General features: G+C 51.8%; 1 protein-coding gene across 3 annotated transcripts in view; it reads left to right on the top strand.

Moving 5' to 3' along the window:
- Positions 1-4652: 4652 nt before the first annotated feature.
- The window catches only part of Bcar1 (BCAR1 scaffold protein, Cas family member), a 38565-nt gene continuing 17884 nt past the window's right edge, over positions 4653-25333 (top strand). Inside the window, exon 1 of one of the 3 annotated variants that reach the window (XM_041649936.1) lies at positions 4653-4817. In XM_041649936.1, the coding sequence (XP_041505870.1) occupies positions 4668-4817 (150 nt within the window). In that variant the 5' untranslated portion in view covers positions 4653-4667. Of the gene's footprint in view, positions 4818-7210; positions 7393-19010; positions 19064-25333 lie in introns of those variants that run through there. The other 2 variants (XM_041649938.1, XM_041649937.1) reach the window with 2 other exon arrangements.

Here is a 25333-nt window from a genome sequence, read left to right as displayed (position 1 = left end):
CATCCTGATCAGAAGCCCTGAGCTCACTGAACAGTAAGCGCCTTCTCCCTTCAGCTCCAGGTACCCACTGTGCACTTTCTGAATCTCTGGCTCCCTCAGTGAGTGACATCATACACTATTTGTCTTTGGTTGTGCTTTGCCTGTTTCACTTAGCATCATGTTTTCTGTGTAATTTTTAAAAGATTTAGTTTTTTTGCTGGGCAGTGGCGGCACACACCTTAAATCTCGGCACTCGGGAGGCAGAAGTAGGCAAATCTCTGAGTTCCAGGACATCCTGGTTTACAGAGTTCTGGGGCAGCCAGAGCTACATAAGGAAAGGCATTCTCGAAAAAAAAAACAGAAAAAAAAAAACATGAAAGTTTTAGTAATGTGCGTGGGAGTGTGGTACCTGCAGAGGTGTTGGGTCCTCTGAGGCTGAATGGCTGTGAACAGCTGGTGTGAGCTCTGGGAACTGCACACAGTTCCTCATGCTTTCGTCACAGGTACTTTACTAACTGATCCGCCTCTCCAGCTTTCAGGGTCACACAGAATTTTTTTTAACCACCCCCTTTTTGTTTGTTTGGGTTGTTTTGAGATAGGGTTTTTCTGTAGTTTTGGAGCTACAGAGTTCTGGGGTAGCCAGAGCTACATAAGGAAAGGCATTCTCGAAACTAGCTCTGTAGACCAAGCTGGCCTCGAACTCACAGAAACTCTCAGAGCTCCATCTACTTCTGCCTCCAGAGTACTGGGTTTTAAGGTGTGCACCACCACCACCCCGCCACACAGAGATTTTGAATGTGTTTAATGCCACTAAAATGTATGTTTAACACTGATGAAAATGGTTAATTTTGAATTGTTTATATATTGCCATAATTTAAAGTGTTTACTGTAAAAAAAAAAGCATAAATAATAAGCAAACTCAAGAATAGTTAGAAAATGAGAGCAGGAGAGATGGCTCAGTTGTTAAGGGCACTTGCTTTTCTTCCTGAGGACCCGAGTTCCCAGCGCCCACATCAGGTGTCTCTCAGCATCAGCTCCAAGTATTCTCTCTCATAAACAAAAATTTAAGAATTAGAAAATAAAAGAGCTATCATTAGGACCTGGAGAGGTGGCTCAACAGCTAGGAGTATTTATTGCTCTTGTAGAGGAGCAGGATTCAGTTCCCAGCACCCACATAATATTTACAGTCACCCCTAATTCCAGTTCCAGGAGACTCAATACTTTCTGCTGAATTCCATGGGCACCAGGAACACATTTGGTGCAGATATGCATACAGGCAAAACACTCACTGACATAAAATAAATCTTCAGAACTTAAAGAAACTTAAAAAATAGTTACAGAGCCAGGTGGTGGTGGTGGTGCATGCCTTTAATAATCCCAGCACTCTGGAGGCAGAGGCAGGAGGATCTCTGTGAATTTGAGCCCAGCCTGGTCTTCAGAGCAAGTTTTAAGACAGCTAGGACTGTTACACAGGGAAACCCTGTCTTGGCAATAATAATAATAATAATAATAATAATAATAATAATAATTTAGTTATAGTTACCCAAACTATTTTCCACCTCAATAAAAATTAAACAAAACAAACAAAAACAAACAAAGCAAAATGCAGGCATGATGTCATGTGTACTTAATCCCAGCATCCGGGAGGAAAGAAGCAGGTGGGATGTCCAAGTTCAAGACCAGTGTGGTTTCCAGAGCAATTCTAGGACAGTCAGGGTTACACAGAGAAACCCTGCCTCAGAAATAAAATAATCTTGCCTGTGAAAATTGACAAAAGACAAGAGACCCCCTTCTCTGAACTAGCATGTGCCAACCGCCCATCCCCACCTTCAACATAAACCCACAGTCGGTATTTTCTCCTCTCTCTTCCCACCATTTTCCCCGTACCTATGCATGACATCAGTGTCAATTTTATGCAACTATGGGGACCTATTTCCTTTTTCCGTTGTTACAGAAAACTGTCAGCATCTATTCCTGCTGTGCCTGTTCTGTCCTAAGATTCTGCCCTCTGAGGGTTCCCATTGCTGGGACAGGGTCCATGATCGAAGCTGTGTGAATTTTCTGAGCCTGCGAGAAAACTCCAAGTAAATAAGACAAGAGTCTTGTGACCTCTGTTCCTTCATCACACAGGTTGTTCTTGGGATGTGCGGGATGTGCGTTTGTGCCCCTCCCAGGGGTGGCGGATGGGAGTGAGTTCACTTTAGATTATGTAGTAATATGAGCAGCGGGGCTATATTCCTGGTGCCTGGCTGCCCACACGGCTGGGCTGCCTCCCGCCACCCGGCTAGCTTTACCCGAAATAACAACACACAAACTGTATTCTTTTAAACACTGCTTGGCCCATTATATCTAGCCTCTTCTCGGCTAACTCTCACACCTGGACTAGCCCATTTCTAATAATGTGTGTAGCACCCCAAGGTGCGCTTACCGGGAAGATTCTAGCCTACGTCCATCCTGGGTCAGAGCTTCATCGATCATGTCTGCCTGGGAGAGGGGAGCATGGCCTCTGTCTGAGGCGTCTTACCTCACTTCCTCTTCCTCCCAGCATTCTGTTCTGTTTACTCCACCCACCTATGTTCTAACCTATGAGGACCAAGTAGTTTCTTTATTATAATTAACCAATGACCTTCCTCCATCAAGATTATTCAATACGCTGGCTATCATTTGTTTATTTGCCTCCTGCGGCTTGTCTTGTGACTGAAACTCAGGTGATTCTTTAGAGTATAAATTGTCCGATGCTCTGAATAAAGTTGGCTATTGCATGAGACTTCAGTCTACCTTATTTTTAGGTCCCTCTCTCCCAGGTTCAGGTTGCCAATGGGAGCAGTAGCCACCCATGAGCTATTTAACTGATGTCCGTTATTGAAGATGTAAGTCCTAAGATAGCCTGCGTTTCCTAGACTACTTGTGAGAATTTTTCAAATGTGAACATTCCTGGAATTTGGGTGTCAAACGAATCTGTTGCTACAGGAACTTGGGCCTCTTGTCCGATGGCCTGCTCCAGCCATTTCTTTTGTAGCTGTTTCCCTAACAGTGAGAGATGATGCTTACCCTGAGTGAAGGATTTCTGCACTGGTAGGAGTTCAGGCACGCTGCCTAGTGAGGGAGAAAGAGCTCTGCTGAGCCATTCAAGCCCCTTAGTCAGGGAATGTTCTGTATCTGGGACACGTGGGTGACTACAGAGGATTGGTCCAGCAAGGACAGTGCCTGAGCCTCCCTGTGGTCAGTTGACTGTGACCCTCAGATTCATCCTCTCCTAATCTGGAGTCTATACCTAAGAAGGCAAAAGGCACTTTGTATATATGACTAAGGAGTTTGAGGTGGAAAGAATTTCCTGAATTATTAGATGAGTTCAATGAAAGCCAAGCACTGATGAAACTGGCTAGTTTGGGGTTATTTGTATTTTGCCATAATTTAAAAAGTGTTTACTGGGGCTGGAGAGATGGCTCAGTGGTTAAGAACACTGACTGTTCTTCCAGTGGACCCAGGTTCAATTCCCAGCATCCACATGACAGCTCACAACTGTCTGTAACTCCAAGATCTGACACCCTCACACAGACATACATACAAGAAAAAAAAAGTATTTACTGTAAGAAAAAACAGCATAAATAATAAATGAACTCAAGAAAATTATAAACTAGGAGCTGGAGAGATGGCTCAGGGTCAAGAGCACTTGCCGTTCTTCCAGAGATCCTGAATTCCCAGCACTAATAATACAGAATTGTGAGAGCAGCACAAGGATCAGAGCGGTGGTGTGGCTATACCAGCAGTGACAGTGCTGGCTGTGATCCCAGCACTAGGGAGGCAGCAGCAGGAAGATCAGGAGTTCAGGGTCATCCTTAGCTATGTAGCAAGTTCAGGCCCAGCCCTGGATACAAGAAACCCTGTCTCAAGCAACATTCATGGGCCCACATGCTAAATGATCGAAATGTATGTGGAGGCAAATTCTCTCATATGGAAAGTAAATTCCGAGTACTTTAAATAGGAACTCCTAAGGGAGGCAGAGCGCTACCCGCCCTCTACAAGCAAGGTCTGTGTGCACCGGCTTCCTTCTGAAAAGCAGTGGCAGAACCCACAAGGACCGCCTCAGTCAAGAGGACAAAGTCCACTATCAGCGGCTGTGAGCCATGCGGATGGTATGCGCCCTTGAGATGATGTAATAAGAGTGGCATTTTACCTGTGTGGTTTCCTCATCAAAACTATGACCCCAAAGTAATCCTGAGAAAATCGTCAAATGAATACAGAATGAGGGGCATTCGATAAACTCCCTGACCAATACACCTCAAAAATGTCAAGGTCATCAAAACAAATGTCAAAAAAAAAAAAATGTCGCAGGCTGGAGGACCCAGAAAGCCTGACAAGTATGATGTAGGATCCTGGAAGGAGTCCTAGGCAGAAAAGGACTATGGGGGGCAGACTAAGATCTGAAGAAAGTGTGAACTTTGGTTAATAACATCATAATAAGCAATCCAGGCTTTCCAATGGTGACAAAGGTACCATGCTGAGGTAAAACTGCCACCGAGCCTGAAAAGGGCCTTCCAAGACTCGCTGCATTCTCTGGGGCCAGAGACTTCTGGACCACGGAAGTCCTCGGATAAAAGTGGGAGGGGAATAAAGAAGCCACCTCCCAGGCCTCTGTCCCAAAAGACGTGGCAAGGCCCAGGGAACAGAAGTCTGGACAGCTGAGTATGCTACCTCCTCCCTGTGATCCGGAGGGAGTGTCCTCCTCTGAGGGTCCTGGTCAGCCCTCAAGGACCCTCTCTGTCGTGGCGCCTTCATCAGGCAGTCCAGCTGTTTCTGGTCTGGACATCCCCACAGGCTGTTCTCTGAAGAACTTGGTGAGTCATTCTGGAATCATTTGTCTGTAAGGCTTAAGTGAGGGAAGAACATGGCCTCTAGGGATCCAGGATAGTCAGATCCCCAGGGAGCCTCCTCCAGCTGCTTCACACCCCACATACAAGTCCCTCATCTCTGCCAGAACAAACGCGGGATCTGCCAGAGAGCCTTTCCCCTGCGAGTTTGCTGTGCGCCACGCCGGAGGCAAGGACTAGCTGTCTTTCAAAGCCCGACCCGACGTGTGCTGCTATCCCGAGTCCCCATATCCCAGTACCCTTAGTGTGAAAGGGGTATTTTACCCATTGCTACCCGACTTTTGGCCTAGACACCTAGAATAGACAGAAAGGAGAGGAGCCAGAAGTCTCCGCATTTCCCTGGCCAAAGAAAAAGAAAAGGAAGGAGGTGAGGCGGAGCCTGGGTTGGAGGGGTGGGGTTCCGAGACCTCGGGCGCGTGTGGCCTGGAGCCCAGGCGCCAGGCTGAGCTGCTGTTCTCGGCTCAGAAGCCCGGGTGCCAGCTGGGCGCGGGCGGGTGGGCACGGGTAGGGCCATGTGCCAGACACACACAGAATGCCCTTTGAGGAGATGGCAGCTGTCGGCCCAGGCACCCCTCTGGTTGCTGTGGCCTTGTCTGCCCTCTCTTAGCAATACCTTACACAGCACTGGGAACAGCTACCCAACAGGTACAGGGGAACCCTATTCAAAGCAGAGAAGGACCTCATCAGACCTAGAACTAGGACCTGGGTCTGGTGGCTGACCTGATGGCTCCTTTCTCGAATATTTCTCCTCATTTTGGGTCCGTCCTCAGAATCTACCTAGGGGTTAAGGGGACTAAGGTTGCCTCCACTTTATGGGGAAAAGTTAGGGGATCCACCCCTAAGTCTCTGAGGAAGTCAAATACGACCCTCGTGTCTTCCCCCAATCACTCGGGCTTTCAACCACTGTACACCTGGAAGACAAAGACGCTTGTCCCTGGGACTGCAGAGATGATTCAGTGGTTAAAGGCACTTTCTTGCAGAGAGCCCAGGCTTGGTTCCCAGCACCCTCATGGCTGCTGACAGTTTCTGTAACTCCAGTTTCAGGGAATCCCATGCCCTTTTCAAGACCTCTGCGGGCACCAGGCAAACACATGGTGTACATACATGGATGCACAAACACATTCTCAGATAAAAATAAACCAGACAAAGAGGAGGAGAAAGACAAGGAGGAAGGAAGAGGAAAAAGAAGAGGGGGAGGACGAGGAGGAAGTGGAGGAGAAGGAGGAGGAGGAGGAGGAGGTGGAGGAGGAGGAGGAGAAGGAGAAGGAGGTGGTGGAGGAGGAGGAGGAGGAGGAACAGCCACAGCCTTCTTGTCTCTCGGTACAATACTTCAAATTTCCTAGCGGGCTAGCTGAAGCTCTCGTCCCCTAGGTCCTCTCATGAGCGAACTTGGCTGCCAAGCAGCTTTTTGGAACAGGCTGTGTACCTCGGGAAAGCGGTAGATTGACCTTCTAGACAATGCCCACGGAGTTCATCTCCCACTTGGTGTAGGTATGCGCTCACCAACCCACCTACCCAGGGAACAGTAGCCACTAACTATCCAGGATTTGGCTTGCCCAGTAAGAGATCTTGTGGAGCAGCGACGAGCTGTACGTGGCTGGGCAGCGGAACAGAGCGCTGGTTCTTAGCCTTTGGGTAGCTGATGGATCTGAGTCTCAGTGCACTGAGAGAAAGGTGAAAACAGCAAGGGTGTGGCGGGCAGTCTGAAGACCAGTGTTCATGTGCCCACTGCTTGCAGGTGCATGTTTGGGCACCGTGTCAGCTGTGAAACAGCTGAAGAAATTAGGGGTGATTAACATGGGGGAAAGGAAGGCTCAGCTCTCCGAAGGACTGCCTGTCTTCCAGTCTTGGGTAGGGGGCCCCACTATGCGACCCTCCATAAAAGTCACTCCAAATTTCTCTTTCAGGGGGACCCAAGGTTAAGTCAGACTGTTTGCCCCGAGTCCTGGAGCTCCTTTGGGAATCGAGTGGGCCCTGGAGGAGCCTTAGGCTCCCTCTCAGCTGGGGCGGGGGTGGGAGTGGGTGCAGAGGAATTCTGCTAGCTGATCTAAGATCGCCTTCACCCAGACCAGTCTCTGCCCTATCTATCTGCTCAGACCTGGGGAGTAGGAGCTTTGGGACCCGCACCAAGGAACGTACTGCGTAGGGGTGGGGATTCTGGGCTCCAGAACCGGGTGGGCGGACCGGATGGGATTTTTTTCTAACAGTACGTCTGGAGGTGGCCTTAGGAAGGACAGGCAAGGTGTGGGAACACGGCCTCCTTTCCCTGTTGTGCCGACAGAAAAATGCTGGGGTCCGGGGTCCTCGCCTTTAACGCGGGCGGCGGCGGAGCCGGCGAGAGGGGGAGGGGCAGGCGCAGGCGGCGCATGCGCGGCGCGGGGGGAGCGGCCGGACTGTCCGGTGGCTGAGAGCCGACTGAAGGCAGCGGAGAGCGCCGGGATCCGGTGCCGGGGGCTGAGAGCGGCGCGGGCCCACCGAGCCCCGAGCCAGCCCGCGCCGCTGCCGCAGAGACCCGGGGGCTACGGCCAAGATGACCGTGCCGGTGAGTGCTGACCGCCGGAGACGCCGCGCCCCCCGCGGCAGGCCTGGGCCACCGGGGGTCGCCGGAGGTCCTTCTCAGGTCGCGGTGGGGAAGAGGATGGGGGCACCGCCCCCTAGCCGACTTCTCTGATCCTGCTTTTCCAACCTCTTCCTGGGAGAGCCGAGTGGAACCAAGGCTCATGCTGGCCCCGCGGGAAGCTCCCCAGGACGGCTGGACTGGGGAGAGGGTGTTTGTGGGCCTCTTAAGAGCTCCTGGGACTAGTGGGCCCGGCGGGGGTCCGCGCACCTCCCTCCCCTCCCGACCTCTTCCCAGAGTGGCCAGGCCTACCGAGGAGAGGGCTCTGTCACTCCCTGGAAACCCATGCCCAGGTCAGCTAGGCCGGCTGACGGGTGGGAAGGTCTGTACTGTTCCCCCAGAAAACTCTCTGGGAGAGCTACCCTATTGTGCTCCCGGATCCCCACCCGGATGGCTGTGGCGTGGGGCGGGGTCTGTGCTGTCCCTGAGACACCCTTACCCCAGAATGGTTAGCTTGGCCGGCTAATGGAAAGAGCATACCTCCCCCTCCCTCTGCTTTGTACACTCACTTTGTGGGAAGTTTGTTGGATGGTAGAACCCCAGGGTCTTTCGACCAGCGTCTCCTTTCTGTTGGGGCTTCCCCTTGCTTGACACCCCCTCTTCCTAACCCATCAGAAAGACCTGAGCAGCCTTTACTCTAGGGCTTAACAGTTGGGCCATGGATCTCTCCTCCTGAGATGGCCAGGGGTTATGGCTACCTGGGTGACTGACTGGCTCAGGTACAGGCTTCACTTTACAGACAGACAGACAGAGGTGTGAGGCCACACCTTCATCCTGTCTGCACAGTAGTAATGGCCTGCAGCCACGATTTCTCTGCTGAGTCAGAGTTTTTCCCCAATGACAGGAAGGGGCAATGGTCCAGAACCTTGTCCAGCCTGGCCTTATTCAGGGACTGCTCTTCATCCACTTGGGGCCGGGTACTGTGAGGCACATTGTCGAGGCTTCCTGGCAGGGCAAGTGGCCTCTTAATTAACCCCCATAGGGTATGGAGACTCCTGGAGGAGAGAGGCTGGTGTAAGTGTAAAGCATTGTTATTACAGAATTAAAGATCCCGGCTCCTGCCCGCCCCCACAAGTGGTAATGCTGAGTTACAGATGAAAAAATTAGGGCTTCCAGGCTGTGCTGATGGGAGCCCCCACCCCCATCGCTTCTGGTTCAAAGCATAATTGCCTCATCTCTAGGAAGAGACAGAGAAAGCCTGCCAAGCCCCTCTCCTGTTCCGTTCTGCTTCTGCAAAGCTCAGGATTTTCTCTAGCTTGGGGCATAGGGCACAAACCAGCTCCACCCCTGTGGACACCGGTCAGGGAAACAAGGCAGATGACTGAGCATGCCGGAGGGCAGTAGTGAGCAGCCAGTGCCCCTTAGGACGGGTCTCTGGTGGGGAGGTTCAGGATTGGTTTGGCTGTCTAGAGTCAGTTCAGAGACCCTTACCTCACAAGATTTCAGGTGGTCGGCTCGGCTCTGTCACTGTGGTACCATCTGTAACCAAAGAGGGCAAGGGGTCTGGTAGGACTCGTATAGCTAAGAATCACTATGAAGAACTAAAGTCAAGGTCTATCCCCACCATGCTCCACTCCAAAAGTCACTTCTCGCCCTCTGGCTTGTAGCTACAGCCCTCAGTGATTCTGCACAGCATGTTGCTAGTCTGTCAGACCACCATCCTTTCTCCTGGGACCTTGGTAACCTAGTGGAGGCTTCTAGGAAGAGCTGCGTGCTCTGTCCTTGCGCAGGGAGCCCAGACTGGTGACTGGCCATGTGGTACTCAGGAACACATTTGAGTTTTAAGCACACCCATTCATTTGGGCAGTCTTTTCCTGGATAAAGCTGACGCGGGCACTTTGGCCCACAGAAATTACAAGATGCTACAGATGGAGATGGGAGGTAATAGCAGAGAGAAAACTTGGGAAGGACTAGGTTGAGTTGATGTGGTTTCCCGGGTATCCAAGCAGGGCCTGTACAGGGTTTCACTTTTGCTTTGCTTTGTTTTGGTTTTTGAGATGAGATCTCATTGTGTAACCCTGAATAGTTTGGAATTCACTATGGAGACCAGGCTGGCCTTGAACTCCCACAGAGATAGTGCCTCTGTCTCCTTCCAAGTGCTGGTCTTAAAGGTGTATACACCATCATTACCCCTTGCTCTGCTAGGGCCTTACCTTTGTTATTTGATCCCTATGGGATATGGGATCCAGAGGGAGGAAGGCACCATGGTGGCCCTGGCTCCCAGTGCACGCTCTTTCTTCTGCTGAGAGCTAGAGCGAGCAAAGGTACTTTGGCAGTGTTTGGCCACTCATTCCCTGACTCTCCTCTGCCATCTGCCTTCCTTCAGTGCATGGCTGTTAGTCTGTCCTAGCTTGCTGGTCACACTAGAAAATGACTGTATTGTGTCTCAGACTCATGGTCATGAGTGACAAGAGGCTGGCTGCCCTGTCACAGTAAAGTGAAGAGCAAGCCCTGTGCAGAGCACAGCCCCACTGCTTTCTGTTTCTGCCTCTTGTTTCTTGTCTGTGAAACTGGTAGTCTAGTCTAGTCTCTACTGGGTCCTTTCTTGGAGGATGGGCTGGCTTTCTTTCTTTCTTTCTTTCTTTCTTGATTTATTTATTGTGTATATAGTGTTCTGTCTGCATGTATGCCTGCAAGGCAGAAGAGGGCACCAGATCTCATTATAGGTGGTTGTGAGCCACCATGTGATTGGTGGGAATTGAACTCAGGACCTCTGGAAGGGTGGCCAGTGCTCTTAACCTCTGAGCCATCTCTCCAGCCCCAGAACAGGCTCTTACAAGGAACACCTATGCTGCCCTACATAAGCATGTACTATGTGCTGTGCATGGGTGTGAGCATAGACAGGGTCCTCAAGGAGGACCCATATGTGGCCACAGTCACATGACCAGTGGGAAGGGAACCAGAGTGACAGCGTTTATAGTGGTAAAATGACCACCATCCTGCATGGCCACTCTAATTTCAGGGCTGCAACCCAGAGAGAGCTCTTGACAACTTTCTGTGGCTTTCCAAGCGTGACCCAACTTTTTTTTTTTTTAATGCTATGCGAAAGGCAAACCCAGAGTCTCTTTGTTGTCCTTGCAGACAGCCATCTTGGGCTCACAGAGATCAGGCAGACTAGTTTTGACTAATCTAGCAGCAGCCAGTGGAAATTAGTGAGCACTTGGTTGCTTGAGAGAGTTGGCCAGGGAGCCAGAGGTCTGAGCTAGGACTAATAGCTGTCTGGGTCGCCAACCCTGTAGGAAGGGCACAATAGGTGGGGAGAAACCGAGTTGGAATCCCAAAGCGCAACTCAGTCCCCAAAGTGCATGCCATACCCTCTCCTGTTACTGGACTTTGGTCCTTCCTGCCCTTCCCTTTGCAGAAACTGGTCTTAAACCTTGTACCCACTTTACCAGGTAGCTTACCCCTGCTCACTCATGCAGCACTGCCCCTGGACACCTCCTGGCCTCATTTGTTACTCTGTATTTAAAGAAGGGATCATAAGGTTCCTAGCAGATTCTGTCACAAGACTGAAGGTGCAGGACCTGTGACCACCGGCAGCTGAGCCACCTGCAGAGGGTGTAGAGGGTGGCATTTGCCACCATGCCAGCGCAGGTAATGATGGCCCTACATAACAAACCTTTGCAGGGAACTTTATTGAAGACCAAGTGGGGATCAAAGAAGCTGCTACTTCAGGATGGGTACAATGCTTTGGTAGGTCAGGACTAAGGGCTCTATAACAGCGTTTCCTGGGGGGGGGGGGGTGACAGGACTGCATTTGGGAGGGATGCATGCAGCTCTTGAGAAGAGGCTGTATAGCGGTGCTGCTGTGAGGTGGTCACCGTTCCCAGCCTCTGGTGGCCAAGGACCCACTCCTGACCTCTCTCTCCCTCCAGTGGCTTTTTCTTTGTGGCTTATTTCAGTTTCGTTCCTGCCAAGGCTTTAGTGGTGAGATGACCCTGGCCTCTCCCCTGTTCTGCACAGCCTGTGGGATCCTCTTAAACCTTGAGCAGGTCATTCTCCTCAGTTCTCCAACAGAGTGGCCTCTGGTGGCACCATTGGCTAGTACGCCACATCTCAGGCCAACTGGGTGCTCTGCAGCCATGCTGTCTGGAGTGGACAGAATTGCATACACGTAAAGCTTCTCCTCAGGCATGATCTGCAGCAGCGTGGTCTAGTAATAGAAGCAGCCAGGCAAGACTTCAATGCCACCTGTGGATCTCAGTGCCTTAAGGTTCTAATGATGGTGGTGGAAGGGTGAGGGGCCCTGGGCAACTCTGGGACTCTCCTTGTAGTCAGCTGTGCTCGCTCCTACCTCCTGCCTTCAGGGATCTTTTCCATCTCCCAGCCTCAGACTTAGCCTCCTCATTGCTGCTTGCTCTCCTTGTTTCCTGGCCAAATCTCATTATTTGTTTTCTTTTTTGGATCAGTGTCCTTGTTGTCATCATTGTCATCATGTGTGGGGGTACATGTGCAGGAGTGGAGGTCAAAGGATGACTTGTGGAGTCATTTCTCTCCTCCTGCCTTTATGTTGCTCCAGAGATGGGACTTGGGTTGTCAGACTTGCCCAGCAAGTGCCGCTGATTCTCACTGGCCCGCACTGCTTTTGTGTGCTCTTAATAACTGTTTGCTGAGGCATTGTCTTCCTTGATCCAAGAAAGAGAGCCAGGACCTCAGCAGAGGTGGTGAGGGACGCCCATTCTGGCAGGAGAGATGGTCACAAGTTGTGGCTCTAAAGTTAATCTCTTTTCTGGGGGAGATTAGAGTCTAAGGGGGCTTTTCAGTAATTTTATTATTAAACCCTGCCAAATTCCATGAAGGATTTGAAACAGATTATAGTAAAAGACACAGTCTGCCATCATCAAAGCCTCCAGAGCTGTGTAAAATATGAGGAAAGAGGAACATTATTCCAGAAAACCTAGGTTAAGGGGGCATAGAAATTAACTGTAAGTTCCCTGGCACCCAGTAGTGGGTTTAGGATCATGGTACCTGCTTTGGGGTCTTTCAAAATACTATGCAATGTCATCCTGTTCTTCTGTGCTTCCTGTCATTTTACCTGTTGAGACTTTTCTGCTGAGGTAGATTTTTACATGTCATGAAATGTGCAGGTGTTAAGTGTACACAGGGTAAGTTTGGGACTATGAAGAACATCATCAGGATAAGGAATGTCACCGTCACCTCGGAAAGTTCTCAGGGCCCCGTCAGGCAGTCAGTGCTGTGCCTTCTCTCACTGTCTTAGATTTGCCTCTTCATTCTGTGTTAGTTCTGGCTTCTTTCATTCAGCAAAATAGAAATCGCCATCCACTTGGGGAGTATTTGTTCCTCCTTGGTTGCTGAATATTCTTCTGTTGATGTATATGCCGCAGTTCATTCAGCCCGTCCTCCTGCTTTTGTTTAACGTGGATTTTTTACTGTCAGAACACGGGCATATTGTTTGTATTAGAAAACCTTATAGCCGGGCAGTGGTGGCACATGCCTTTAATCCCAGCACTCCAGCAGCAGAGGCAGGCATATCTCTGTGAGTTGGAGGCCAGCCTAGTCTACAGAGCTAATTCCAGGATAGGCAGGGGCTATCCTGTCTTGAACCCCCCCCCCAAAAAAAAAGAAAACATGACATCTAATCATACAGCCTTAGGTCATGCCCAGAAATTTGTCTATGCCCTAAAACACTATCTACCCAAATGATCTGTTTGCTCAGAATGTGGTGAAACCACAGACCTCCCTGTTCACAGCCTTCCAAGCAGGGCCTTAACAGTTTGCATTCCTTCCACCCGTCATCAAAGGTTAACTTTAGCCTTTGGAATCACCTGTGATGTCCCAGGAGGTCCTGGTTGGAGGGCCTAAAGGAGAGCAGGTCAGAGAAGATAAATCCTGGACCCGAGCTGATTGATCCTTTGGGCCCTCCCCGCTGGGATTGACCCAGACATCCTACCAAGCCACTCCTGCTCAATTTGAGAGCCCAAGTCCAGTATACACTTTACCCTTTAAGAAGCCAGAAGCCAGAGCTGGGACCAGCTTCCCAAGGGCCTGAATCTGCTCCTCCTCTCCAAGCAGCTCACTTGACTGTGCTTTTAAAATCAGTTTCACTTTGCTTTTCCTGCAAAGGTTCACACATTTACTCACATGTTACCTCCACAGAGAAGCTCCCAAACCCTTGCATGGAACAACCCTCCCATCCCTGCCACCTACTTCGCCCTTTCTGACTCTTGTCACCGCAGACAGGTGTGACTCTCGTCCATGCCCACCTCCCACAGCCCAAGTGTAAGTTCTCTGAGAGTGGGACTCTTTCCCTGGCAGTGCCTGATACCACACAACAGTTGGCATGCATCTGATGCTCAGACCGTGGTGCAAATGACGCCACCAGTGCAGTGGAGGGAAGACCTGCCCACCCTAGCGTCGGCTATGGGTCTGGTGTGACTTCACTCCAAGGAGGAGCTGCACCCAGATCTCAAATGAGGTTTTGAGGGAACATGGGCAATCTTAGAACATCTCAAGAGGGATGAGGGAGAACAGGGAAGGCTTGCTTGGGGAGTGGGCTTAGAGGTGTGCACTTGTGTTTGTGGGCGGGGGGGGGGTGTCCAAGAAAGAGGGTGGATGGGACTTAATGTCTAGTGATGTGGGATGTATTTGTGCTGCTGAGGCACACCAGAGTGCCCTGTGCATCCTTGTCAGTGCCTGGGTATGGGCCCAGCACTGGTAAGGTTGCCTTTAACAATACGTATACTGAGTGAGCTCTGAGAGGTGCAGTGACCCGCTGAGGATGCTATATGTCTACACAAATGCTGGAGTCATTTGTGTAGGCTCCTGTCTGTGGAGGCTTAGTTGAGATAAGGCCTTGGTCTGGGTCTCCTGAGGCAGATGGGGCCCTGCTGTGTAGGCTGAAATCAGCTCATGTGGGGTCACCATGTTTCTTTGCAAGGAGGGAGCTGCTCTTACATACCCTGGAGTCCCTGGACTGCTGCCTGTGACCCTGCTGACCCTCTAGCTCACTGACTCTGGCCACTGTGGCTGACAACCCTGTTCCCTGCCCATCTGTGGGTATCTGTGGGTGTGGGCACTGGTGCTCATAGAAGCTGCTGAAGGCTTGGAGCAGATGGTACGTGAAGTCACCCCCTCTGTCTGAACTCTGGTTGCTATGGGAGAGTGAGAGCAGATGGCTCAGCTGGTGAGGCCTCTTGACCACACCCTGTCCCTGCCCACCCAGGCTAGCTGACAGAAAGAACCAGGGCAGCCACCAGCAACTGAGCGTTCTCTCCAGGGATAGGGACCTGTCCCATGTTCTTCCTTATCCCTTGCTCCTCTGTTCCTTGACAGGTTTCCTCTACTAGTCTGACTTTTCCCTAATGTTGAGGGGATGAGGAGGCAAGAGTCAGATACCAGGGGCAGCCACAGGGCAGCCACACTAGGCCCAGCCTCTGGTCCACACAGGGAGTAGCAGTACTCAGGCCTAGCCCACTCTTGTCTGCCAGCACCCAAAGAGGCCTCTGCTGAAGGAAAGTCCTGTGTGAAGCAAGCACTTCTCTCAAGTTGTCACTGCTGCAGAAAAATGTGAAAAGGGGGTTACCCACCCACCCCCATTTTGTCCCAGGACCACACGTAAAGGCAGAGAGGGGCGTGGGGAGGGAGTGCTGCTTTTATATACCTTGGAGTTTGTTAGGGGCCTAAATCAGTTTGTACCTTCCTCACCCCTGGGCTATCCCTACAGAGCAGGTAGCACCTCCTCCACGTCCTTCAATCTGCCCCCAGGGCACAGCTGACCAGAAGAATCTGGCTCCAGGAGGTAGGGCCCTGTCAGGAGGAGTGAAGGCTCTCACTGGTCACTCCAGCCTGGGAGCACAGGGACTCTAAGGTTAGCAGCTCCAATACCTCACACCCACACTGCTGTCTGGGGACATGCTTAGGTTGCCGAATGGGCAGTTAGAGCTGTAAGCTCTGCTACCACTTCCTGGCTGTCTTAAGCTGGCAGAGGCACTGCCCTTTGAGCCTCTGGAAGGTGGCATTCCACCTCCTGGTCTCCACACTGATGTGACAGGCTGTCTGTCATAAAGGCGCCTGTAGCCTTGCCCCGGTTTTGAGCTTGACACTGTGAGTATTCCTCAGAAGGAAAGCAATCGCTTCTGTGGCCCTTTAGGGACAACATGTCTTCCTGTCCCTGGGGCTTGCAGTGCTTACCTCCGGCCTCAGGAAATCCTTTCCTGCTGCCGCTCCCAGAGCTGGCCATCAGCTGATCTGTCTGTCCAGCCCAAGCTTCAGGAGGGGAGACTGTGCCTTATCTCATGCAAGTCATCTTATGCCTGCTCTGTTCACTCTTAGCCATTCATAAGTGGTTCTCGTGTAGCTGCATGGTCTTCCTGGAGGGGCTGGTTTGTTCAGCTATTCCCCTAGGGTTGGCCGTTTTCCATTATCCCCTTTGCTGACGTAAGTGGGCATTACAGGGCGTTACACGGTGATAGCTCTTCTGTGTGCTGTACTGCTTCTGAGGCTCAGAAGGCCAGAAGGCTCCAACCTTATCCCAGGCTTTTCTCCTCAGTAGGGGTCCAGGAAAAGCAGTAATATAGGCAGTTAAGTGGCCTACTGTGTTTACTGTGGAAATGCCCATTTTATTGTCCCAGAAGTTAGTGATAAATCCCCCTGTGTCCTGTGAGTTTATCTTCAACCTGGTAAAGAGACTCCAGGCCACTCCTGGGATGACTGACAGCTCTCCTGCAGGGTGGGAGCTGTTGTCTGACCATGCCTGTGCAATCCTTCTCCAGCAGCACCCTCTTGCAGCTGCTCCTTTGCATATGCCCTGTGTGTGCCTGATCCAGTGTATGTTGCCCCTGTATGTAGCTGTGCTTTTGTGTGTGTTTGTTCCTGTGTGTGCCTGTGCCTGCAGCTTGTGTTTGTGTCTGTATGTGGTATCCTCTCAGGCTAGCTTTTCCCCCAAGGTTCTACCTCATTACACACCCCTCACCAGTGAAGCTGAACTTCAGAGAAGTGCTGGCCCAGTGCTGAATGCAGGGCCATTGTTTTTTTGTTTTGTTTTATTTTTTGGGGGGAGATGGGAGAGAAGGGATTCCTTGGGTCTCAGACACCTGTCTGTTTGGAGACCTGAATGTGACTGAGGTCTTTAGCTCAGTCTGGAGTGTCCTTGTCCCTAAGTTCCCTTTCTACTGCAGAGTAGTCAGTGTAGGATGTCAGCTCCGTCCCTCCTGTGCACGGTTGTGTGGAATGAGACAAGGACCCTACATTGTGTGTCAGTCTCACCTGTAAAGTGGGGCCGGCCAGAAGGCTTGTGTTACAAAACTGCTGTGGGCATGAAATGAGCAAGTGTCCCAGCCCGCATGGAGGCTGTGTCAGTGCCGGGGAGGGGCTACTATACCATTGAGAACATGTGTTCAGGCCAGCACAGAGGCCACAGATGTGTGTAGGCAATATCCCTGTCACCACTCTTCCACACCCCACATAACCAGCCTAATGGGTGCTCCTTCCTCAGTAGTTTGAGAAGTGGCACCCCGCCCCCAGCACAGTGGGGTGTCAATCCTGGGGTCTTGCTTTCAAAGCGGAAATGCCATTCCAAGGCTCACAGGCTGGGGGGGGGGGGCGTGTTTAAGTGGAAAAGGAGCAAATTTTTGAAATGCCTGAGCCTGAGCCCAGCTCCCTTCCCCCACTTCCACACTCACAGGCACAGCCCCACCCCCAGTGCCACTTTAATCTGTTTCTGAGAAAAGAGGGTCTCCCTTTCCCAAGGACCTAGCTAGTCACTGCCTCCCTGTGGTGCCTTCCCTTGGCCAGGGGTGGACAGGGGCTATTCGTCCCCTTTGAGGACCAAGCCTTTTGTGTTCCTGTCCATCCTGCAGAAACCTCCTACCTGAAAGCCTGCCTTTCAAGCCTGGCAATGACTTCTGGGTCCTGCTCCTCCCCTCCAACGTACAGACCCAGTGACACGTTGAGGGCCCTTCAACCCCAACACAGTGGGGCAAATGCTTAGGCATCTTCCCACTGGATGGAGGCTGAGGATGTAGGAGAGAGAGACCTGAGTAGGGCATGGTGACCCGCAGGAGGGGAATGTTCCAGGGTGTTCCAGGACACTGGGTCAATTCTCCTTGCCCTCCCGCCATGCTGTGAGCTCTGGCCAGTAATTTCTAAGTCAGAAGCCCAGGGGAAATGCAGGCGTCTTAGCTTTTCAGGAGGGTCACAATCCAGGAGTCTAGTTTAACCAGGTGTTGAGAGGACACATGAGCACTCTCTGGGCTGCCGTAGCCCAGCCCCTGATGCAGGAGCTCTGGAGAAAGTCTGCCCAGATGCTGTGGAGGTTGGCCTTGAGTATGTGTGATTGGTACCCGCCATTCTTCAGAACTCTGCTGAGTTTAAGTGGTCCATCTCACTGCTTCCTGGCATCAGCAGCTGCCTGATACAGTGTGCAGTGAGGGCTAGGGACTGCTGGCTGCTCACGATCCTGTGAGATCTGAAATAAGTTTCATTCCAGTTTTCCAGCAATCTGTGCTCAGAGACTTTGCAGCATCCAGATTTTGCTGCTTGGGTGAAATTATTGACCTGAAACCTAGCAAAGAGCTTTGAGGTGAGGTGAGGCTCTGCCCACTGCTTTCCTCAGGTAACTTTTCCTTCTCTCTCATTCTTAAAGTGCACATTTGGACGTTCCTGAAATAGGCAAGTTGGAGCAGGTTTCAAGAAGGTTGCTGCTGCCACCCAAACACTGGGCACGAGTTTTGTGTCTGGACAGGACTGACTCAGGAATGGGGGAGCAGGGGGGTCTCCTAGGGCATGACTGCAACCTGATGATCGTGGAGATCCTGCTTCTGGAGCCTGCATTCAGTTTAATGAAGAACTGGCGCACGGTTTGGCAAGCCTCTAGTTCCTTGCTTAGACGTGGTTACACACACACACACACACACACACACACACACACACACACACTCTGGGGCTTCAGGGGACCAGCTGAAATCCCACATGGTTGAGGAATACAGAGGGGCAGGGGTTGTTGTTACCTATGAAAAACAGTAAGTAGGTCAGGCTGTCTCTGGCCAACCCTGGGGTCTTTCTGTCGCCCAGGCTGGCTTCCTGCCTCCACTTCCCGATTGCTGGAATCCTTAGGCATGAACCATCACGCGGGGTTCCTGGTATCCTTACATAGTAAGGCCTGTCTACAGTCGTATTGTTTTCAGTAATTGTTTCTTGGGGCATACTCTCTCCACTTTGCCTTGGAATTCAGGTCTGAATTGGGTGCCGCGGACACACGTGGGAATACTCCAGGGCTGGTAGGTGAGGAAGGCAGAAGGCCAGCATCTGGAGGGGTAGCAGGGGCTGCCCAGGAGGAGAGCGCTGGGGCCAGGCGGCGTCCTCTGAGGACCTTCACGAGCTCGGCTGGCCGCCGCGGGAGGCGGGGACATCCACACCGGGCTGTAGCCGGCTCGGCCCGCCCCGCTCAGCGGCTCATTTGCATGGGGGGCCCACGGCGGCCAATGGTAGCGCGGCTGGGCATGCCGGGAGCGGGCGGCGGCGGGCGGGCGGGCGGAGCGAAGTGGACCGGCTTCGGGCGGCCGAGGCGGCTGCTGAAACGTGCGGCGCGGGCGGCGGGCGGCGCGGCCTCTGGCCGGCGGGCACCATGAAGTACCTGGTGAGTGTGGGCGCGGAGCCGGGCGGGCGGGGAGGAGGACGTTTCCTGCGGGCCCAGTGCGACCCTCCGGCCGCAGTTACCGGTCAGCTCGGCGCGTTAGCGAGTCGCTCCTCCCCCGTCAGCCTTTCGACCCCCTGTAGCCCACGGAGCTTTCGTGTCGCACTCGGCCTTCACGCCGTGCCAGGCTGCCTGAGGCTGAATCCGAGGCGGTGTACTGAGGGGCCCTGAATAGCCGAGATTTGCTGAGGGTTGCAGGCAAGCGGCGACAGGTTAGGACCTGGGGGATTTGGGGAGAAGCCCATTGAGGGCCGCGGCTTATCTTCACTACTCTGCGATGCAGAAAGGTCTAGGCTGAGAGACGCTCCCGATCTAGGGTTCGGCCACCTTCATCTAACGACCATGTGTCCAGTCAATTCCTTGCTAAGTGAGAAAGTTTCCAATTGTCTTGCGCCAGGGGACACGCCCTCCTTTCTCTGAATGGAGAGTGACTGGCCAGGGCTGATGGGCCAGAATAGCAGGTGTGAGTGCCTAGAGGATCAGGAACCAACAGCCAGGTGGTGCCTTAGGGTAGGGAGCCGTTGGGGAGGAACTGCCGGCACACCCTCCTGGCACTAGCAGTCACCTCCCCTTTGCCCTGAGCAAGGAAGGAATCATTGGAAGCTGGGTGGAGGCAGGGCAGGGTAAGGCAGTCCCGGTTGTCTGAGCAAAGTCACCTTTGGCCAGGGGAGGAAGACTGGAGCTTCTGGCCTTGAGTGGTTGTGCTGAGCAAGAGAGTGAGTGCTGTGTGATCTCCCTATGTCTGGCCAAGGCTTGAAGTTAGGGCAGTGTCTCAAGGGAATCTGTTTGCACAGAAAAGGCCCCTGAGTCAGTTGTCGCTCCCCACCCTGGCTGTAAGGTTGTAAGTGTAGAGACTGAGGCAGAGAGTGTGGGGGGAGGTGGGTTTGTCCTTTGAGCTCAGGCCCAGAACTTGGTATCTATGCTGGACCATTTGTGCTTCCCACTCTGGGATGAGGGAACTAGACCTCGAGAAGCTGCCAGGCTCTGCTATGGCCCTCTGCTAGCATCCGTTCTTTCAGGAGACCCCACCATAGCTTTCCCCCAGGCCTGAACAGCTTTATCCTCTTCTCCCCTCCCCAACCCAACCTGCCCAGGCTGGGAGGCCTTTGGAAAGAGGTAGTCAGTCAGGCTTGCTTTTGGGGAGTGGGAGGTGGGTGACGAGGATCTCTCTCCAGCAGCAGCCTTTCTTCCCAGCATGGAGGGGTTACAGTGTGGCCTCAGACCCAGAGGATGGGGCTGGGCTCTCTTGTCTGGTCGCTCAAACTCTAGGAAGAGTCAAGGCTCCATGTTTGCTTTGGTATAACCCTCTCTAGGTGAGGTACAAAGTAAGGCCTTTGTGGGAGGGGTAGAGAGTGGAGGGGAATGTGTTTTGAATGCTGGAGAACCACACTTTTTGTGATGCTGTCCCCGTCCCTGCTCAGGAAGATGGACCACATTGCCAGCTGCTGAAGGCGAGTATCTTAGGGCTGCAGTGTCAGAGCTCCAGGATAAACTGAGACCTTGTACTAAGATCCTGCTGTTCCTTTGCTCTGATCTGTGGATTCTTCGTGATGGCAAAGTCAGGGATGGGGATCACCTCTATTCTGGGCCCCATTTTGTCCCTGAAGTGAAGGGTCAGCCTTAAGCTAAATTCAGCCGAGGCACCAAATCACAAAGGTGAACTAGAGGTAGCCCACTGATAGTTTCACAAATCCTCTATTAGAATCCCAGGGCCAAGGAAGAAAGCAGTAGGTATCCCTACCCTCTCTGGTGTGATGGGGGCTTAGAGATGCCATATTCTATAGCAGGAGGATTCTTTATGCCTCCACACTTCTACCCAGGCTCCCAGAGATAGTGCCTGTGACACTTTGGCAGGAGTTGGAGCAGGGATCTGCTTCCCATCCAGAGCTGAACCTGGATACAGTCATTTGCTGTTGCTAGTTGTCATTTGCTAGAGCCAAGGACAGCATATGTAGGAGAATCCCTGTCAGTGACCACACTCTGCAGGTGGTTTTTCACTCTTTCTTCCAAACCTTTGCCCTGACTGCAGAGTATCAGTCATAGAGCTGGTAGCTACCATTGTGCCCTCCCTGGCTTTGTACTGTCACATACTCCTGAGGAAGGCAGGACTGGAGCTGTGGCTCCCTTGGGATGACTCTGGAATGTGGGGCTCATGCACAGGCCATTTTGAGCATGGTTCTCACACTCTGGTTCCCTGTGAGTGTACCAGGGACATGAACTGGCTGCCTAGTTGTTCATGGGAATGCTAGGGCAGGATGCTGCCAAAGCTAGCGTGTCAGGCTAGGGAAGGGAGGGAAGAAGTGCCATCTCTCGGGGCTCCATTGGATCCTGGATTGGGGCAAGGATGTCTGCCAGGTTCCTAGTCAGTGGGTCTATGACTGTGCCCCTCCAGGTGGATGCCTGGGCATGAGTGAGGAGGAATGGTGAGTATGACTGCCAGTTGGGCACCCATTCACTGAGCCTATATCCATTGGCCACTGGCGGGTGGCAGGGGGGGTGGCTTTGGGACAAGCAAACAGAATATCCCAGAAATAAACTTGGCTCACATTTGCAGTGGTTGTGAGTATGAAGGGAGCCAGTGTTTCCTTAGTGCCTGCTGAGCGTGAAGCTCTGTGCTGGGGGTGGGTGCCAGTGTGTATGCCTAGGCTGGGACTGGGCAGGGTAGGAAAGGCTTGTGCAATTAACTCTCCTGGATTCTGTGAAGCCAGCATTTCCAGTGAATCCCCAATTCCACTTTTATCTCAGCCCTAGACCTACCTCTGCTGTTTCTTGTCTCTGTAAACCTGGGTCAGACAAGTGTACCATTCTGAACCTCACTTCCCTTCAGATAAGAGAGACATAATTCTTGGTGTTCTGGGGTCATTTGAAGATGTGGGAAGGAGCTTGGCCTATGGCCTAGGGTAAAAGTCACTGTTACTGTCATTCAGGGCCTGCTAGTTGCGTCCTGTTGTCCAGTTCCTTTTCTGATTCGCCTGGTTCCCATCTTGAGCTGGCTACGGGCTGCTGAGAACTTGGTTTGCTGTATAAATGAGTATGAACCAGATGTGGAGCCAGGCCTGCATGCGGGGTCCTTTGGTTAGTGGGCCCAGACTGGCACTGACTGACAGCTCTGTGGAGGGGAAACTGTAGTGTCTTCTCAGCACGCCAAGCCACCCACTTGCACCCTGCCCTGTTGTCAGGGTTTTATGGGATCTCAAGGCACCTGGAGCTGAGGAGAATAACCTGCACATCAGCAATTCTTCCTCTGCTGTAGTGTGGGGTCGGAAGCCTTCACAGCCCCAGGATCCAATGGGGCCCATTCTCAACCAAGCAGTACTTGTGGGCAGCCCTTTTGGCTCCCTTGTACAAGAATGTTGTGTGGAATGAGGAGCATTGACATCAGGCGAGGGGTTTTCTTGGCTCTACTGACTCAGCAGGCACTTGCTGTGGCACCTCTTACAACAAGCCTGGTGCTCTAGCACCCAAGGTTCCACTGAAGACAGACTTGTGCCTCCTGTGTTTGGGTTAGCAACAAGAATTAGGCAGTAACAAGAAATGGCAGTATATAAGACGGGCAAAAGGGAAGTGGTTATCTTCAGATAATCATTGGGTCCTCCTGAAGGAGGACAGTGGGTGATGTCTGATTTGGTTCTGTAGATGTAGGATGCATTGGCAAGCCAGGCAGCAGCTTTGTGGTGTCTTGGATGTGACCAGCAACATCATCTAGACCAGTGATTCTCAGCCTTCCTAATGGTGTGACAAAGGGTTTGTGACCCACCTGTTGAGAGCCACTGGTCTAGACAGGCAATTGTAAGCTGGCTCTGCATCTGTCACTTATCCCACTGTGAGCTTGAGACAACACACATAGCATAGCATGAGTAATACTCTGCAGCTGAGGGGAGACTGGGAAAACGGGCTCAGGAAGCCGACTGCTTCTCCAGCTTCTGTCATGGCACAGAGTCCCCTGGGAGACTGCTGGGGACCATGACCACAGCAGGAATGCCTAGGCTGCTGGGGACCATTACCATCTGGGCTTATTTGGCTGTAGGAGCCCATTATTTGGATGGCATTTATTGGCCTTGGGATGCTAGAGGGATAATCAGTGGAATCCTACAGCAGTCAACCCCTGTCTACCTGCCACACTGGAGTCACAGACATCTCCTTTCATTCTTGCTCCAGCATCTTGGATTCTACCCTTGTTCTGCCCTATGTGCTTAGCTAGTAAGTCAGCTAGAGTGTTGCTTCCTTGGGAAAGCCGCGCATATGCAAAAGTCTTGTCCTTCATTACTTTCCCCCTTCTTGGCAAATTATAACTTTTTTTTTTTTTTTTTTTTTTTTGGTTTTTCAAGACAGGGTTTCTCTGTGGCTTTGGAGCCTGTCCTGGAACTAGCTCTGTAGACCAGGCTGGTCTCGAACTCACAGAGATCCACCTGCCTCTGCCTCCCAAGTGCTGGGATTAAAGGCGTGCGCCACCACCGCCCGGCGCAAATTATTACTTTCATGAGCCTCATAGAAGCCAGGAAAGTGTGCCCCTGAGCTACACTCCTAGAGTATAGGTGTACACTGTCTTTAGGACAGTGCTTCTCAGCCTTCCTAATTCTGCGACTAATCCTTTAATACAGTTCCTTGTGTTCTGGTGACCACCAACCATAAAATTATTTTGTTGCTACTTCATAACTGTAATTTTGCTACTATTATGCAGGACATCTGATATGTGACCCCCTAGGAGATTATGACTTACATTTGAGAGCCACTGCTTTAGTAAGAGGAACCAGGGTAATCTTGTTAAACAAAAGTAGGATATTCAGAAGCCAGCCAGCTGTATGGTTGTTCAGGGGAGAAGTCATATAGCAGCGGGAGGGAGAGCCAGACCCTGGTTTGGGACTAAAATGTTGCTTAGTGACTCAAGAGAAGGAAGGAGCAATGTGGCCTTGAGTAATAACTAGGGAGGCAGAGAGGCTGGAAGGGCCTTTGCTTGGCCAGCTGAAAAAGTCGATAGGTCAGGCACTGGCAGTGCTTAGGACTTGGGTTGGGCAGGAGAGAAGCTGCTGCAGGGGCTCTGGGCCAGAGCACACCAGCTGACACAGGCAAAGGAACTCCTGGTGCCAGGCTCTTGATGCCACGTGCCCAGTCCATGAGGTGTTTCCCAGCCTGGCTCCAGCTGCCCTTGACTATACAGTTACAGCCCTACTTGGCCAAGGCGTACTTGGCAGGCACTCAGTGAGTGTGTACTTTAGGTAGAGCTAGCACCTCTGGGAGGCCAGAAGTCCCAAATGACTCACCTGGTCTGGGCAGTTCGTCTCTGTCTTGATTTGTTCACTGAACCTTCCTTCAACAGACCCTTCTAGCCTTCATGTCTGTGCTCTATCCTGGCGTCCCCAGACCGGCCCATTGCGGCCTCTCTCAGCCTTCCCTGCACAGCAGTCTTGGAGGTGAGGGACTCAGGAGCAGGCCCTTCTGTCTGCACTTCCACCGCCTTTAACGGGCTGGAGGGAATTTCCCTGTGACTCATTCTGCTGGCACTTCCTGTGGTCACCAGGGCAGGGGCTAGGGGACCCAGCCAGGCGGCTTGATGTTCTGGGGTCACCGAGGGAGGGTGGGCCTGGTGATTCCCGGAGGCAGGCTGCAGACCATATTTGGGAAATTGGCTTCTCTTGTTTGCAGCTTGGGGGTAGGGACTGTGAGCCTGGTGGGCTGTAAGGTAGTTTCTACCCTGGCCTGATTCTCTAAGGACTCTGGCCTCTGGACGGACCCACTATAATTGTCTGCCTGCCTCTGTCCCACCCTGATCCAGAGCCTGGCATGTGACCCACTATTTTCTTTTCCTAGATAAGGTCCCCCCCATTTCCTAAAAAACAAAAACCTAACATTCAGAGTAACAGGGTATTTTTTTAAATGATGTCTTCATACATATTTAGACTTGGTTGATTCCCTTCAGTTTTTTTCAACTTCAAAATAAGAATAACGTATTAAATACAAGTTGAAAATTCTGTAAATGAGAGAATATCCCTATTGTCCTGAGTATTTTTAGAGACATTGATACCTCATTTTAAAATTTCAAATGATTTATTGTGGAGGAGTTTTTGGAGGGGATGGGTTTATCACTGTAGATCAAAATAACCTAAGACTCAGAGTCCTGCCTCCTCCTCCTGAACGCTGAAGTGTTGGTGTACTCGGTGCACTTTAAATCTGGACTGGTGCGGACAGAGTTCAGGAATTGTGCCAGTTTCAGGG

Source organism: Microtus oregoni, unplaced genomic scaffold (assembly GCF_018167655.1).
Source record: "Microtus oregoni isolate MIOR12 unplaced genomic scaffold, Mior012 000004F_ref0000308, whole genome shotgun sequence".
NCBI classification, from domain to species: Eukaryota; Metazoa; Chordata; class Mammalia; order Rodentia; family Cricetidae; genus Microtus; species Microtus oregoni.
The sequence above is the reverse complement of the archived record's forward strand: the minus strand, read 5'-3'. Positions and strand labels throughout refer to the sequence as shown.